The 2,406-nt window shown below is 35.5% G+C and overlaps 1 protein-coding gene across 1 annotated transcript in view; it reads left to right on the forward strand.

The window, feature by feature from the left end:
• The window catches only part of LOC103072649 (dynein heavy chain 11, axonemal-like), a gene marked incomplete at its 3' end in the record, with an annotated part of 92,516 nt that extends 90,350 nt beyond the window's left edge, over positions 1 to 2,166 (forward strand). Inside the window, exons 27-28 of the mRNA XM_007470604.1 lie at positions 365 to 456; positions 2,040 to 2,166. Coding sequence (XP_007470666.1) covers positions 365 to 456; positions 2,040 to 2,166 — 219 coding nt within the window. The remainder of the gene's footprint in view (positions 1 to 364; positions 457 to 2,039) is intronic.
• Between the last annotated feature and the right edge of the window lie 240 nt (positions 2,167 to 2,406).

Consider the following 2,406-nt stretch of genomic DNA (forward strand, 5'->3'; position numbering starts at 1 on the left):
TTAAGGAGGAAAGAGTGGGTATATTGTTTCATATTCATCTCATTTTCCAATGTGAGTGTACTCTTTTAAGATTCTGGTTCTCTGTCTCTCTAGTTTTTTGTGCGTTTGGTTTAGAAGAGAGAAATTCTGCCTGGACCCAGAGTGGTGGTAATGCCTATCGAATTTATATTGATAAAAACTATGTGATTACACTTTGTTTTTGATATCTAAAAGTTTAAAAGCAGAACAGACATGGTGTTAGAAATCTCATTTATCTTGCTTTCTCGTAGTTTGATTGTTCTTCACTTTTTAATTCCCTAAACGGATGAAAAACTTAGAAAAGTAATTTCTAATATCAATGGCTCCATGTTTTACTTTCACTCAGGAGTTAATGTTCAGGACAGCTAAAATAAAAAATGTTTTAGAAGCAACATGCAGACCTAACCTCTTTGAAGAACTTAAAGATTTACAGTACAGGTAAGAATAAAACTACAAAGTGATCAATTTGTTATACTTCTGAGATTTCTTTTGAATATCTAATAGTATTTAACACCACGTTATTGTAGGAACAACTTCTACTAAATTATTTTATAATTTTGCTTATAGTTATCTAGTTGCCTTATACATATTAGGTGGTACATACATTTTGTGAGTTAATGTAAACAGATCCAAATATATTTCTGTTTTCCAAAAAGGAATATCATTATAGTAAATTTAGAATATCCTATTATCAGGAGAATCAGCATGGTTGTTTAATCAATTCTTTTATCAAAGTATCCTGCAAATATTTATTAAGCAGCTACTGTATGCTAGGAACTGGGATTGCACTCATTTTAAGTCCTTTATTTTGTATATAGTTTAATTATACTAGAAATTATCCTTAGACAGCATGTTAGTATTTTTGAAATCCTTGTCCTAAAGGGCATTTGTAATTTTCATATAAAATTATACAACAGCTAGTGGTCATAAGAATTTTCTGGCTTTTGATTAAAAATGGACAGATCAGCCACTAAAAGAAGAGCTTTGTGTGGAATTGTGATCACTTTTTATTGCAAGGCAGAGGAGCCCTCTAGATAAAAATATATATCACATACAATTATTTCATAATCTGGAAGTTTTTTAGAGAGAAAGCTGGCCATAATTTTAAAAGTGTGGATTTCTGCAGAAGTTAATTATTTCTTAGCCAGTAATCTTTGAGGGTTTTGGGGGCTCTGCCTCTGGGTCATCTCTGCTCTGCTAAGAAAATAATGTGGAAATGATTCTGGATCTTATGACTCTTCTGAAAACCAGAGAGAGTTGAAGGTGCTTGTGTTTTGTAGACATTCAGTGGGAAAAGGAAGACCTTAAACGAATTACGTGTTAAGTAAAGCATTTTGTGCTCAGGGCGAGTGATGCCAAATCTGGTCTTCTCTCCTGCTGATGAGAAGTGTCATTAAAAGAAGGGTAAAAATGAACTTACCTACAAAGCAGGAACAGAAGTAGTTACAGATGTAGAAAACAAACTTATGGTTACCAGGGGGTAAGCGGGGGTGGGACAAATTGGGAGATTGGGCTTGACATACACATACTACTATATATAAAATAGATAACTAATAAGGATATACTGTATAGCACAGGGAGCTCTACTCAATACTGTGTAATGGCCTATATGGGAAAAGAATCTACCAAAGAGTGGATATATGTATATGTATAACTGATTCTGTTTTCACTGTACACCTGAAACTAACAACATTGTAAATCAACTATACTCCAATAAAATTTTTTTTAAATGTCCACGCTTCCCTCCAAAAAAAAGACAAGTGACAGGTAACATCAACTTAAGTCTGATCTATATTTAGTCTCAACTAACGATGGGTGTGTGTTTTTCTCCTCCCACTTGGCATGACTTGTACGCGAGTCACGAACAAGACGATGATGTCAAAGAGAAGGAGGTAGGCTCCGTGTTAAATGGTGAGCTTCTTGTGGTGAATGGACAGATGAGAGGCTCTGGGTTTTGGTGACGTTTTAATAAATGAATGGGCAAGGTATGTTTACAATGATTTTTTCATTCCTTCCTGCAGGCTTTCTCTTTGTGAAAAAGCTCTTGCTGAGTACCTGGAAACCAAGTGTGTGGCTTTTCCGCGTTTCTGTTTCATCTCTTCCACAGACTTACTTGACATTCTCTCAAAGGGAGCTCAACCTATGGAGGTAAATATTTGTTTTTGAGAGTCTCATATTATCCTATGTTAGCTAAGGAATGTCACAGTTTATCATTGTCAAATGCCACCTACCATGTCATATGTGCCAGAAGCCAGAAAATATGCAGTAAGAATTCTTAATGCAGCAACAGAGGGATGTTAGAAGTGGTGCTCAAGGAACTAGGAAAGGTAACTGCCTGGTTCTCAACACAAGGAAGGGGCAGCAAATGTACAAGGCTTAGGGCCCTGC

This window comes from Lipotes vexillifer, unplaced genomic scaffold (assembly GCF_000442215.2).
Source record: "Lipotes vexillifer unplaced genomic scaffold, Lipotes_vexillifer_v1.1 scaffold1406, whole genome shotgun sequence".
In the NCBI taxonomy this organism is placed as follows: domain Eukaryota; kingdom Metazoa; phylum Chordata; class Mammalia; order Artiodactyla; family Lipotidae; genus Lipotes; species Lipotes vexillifer.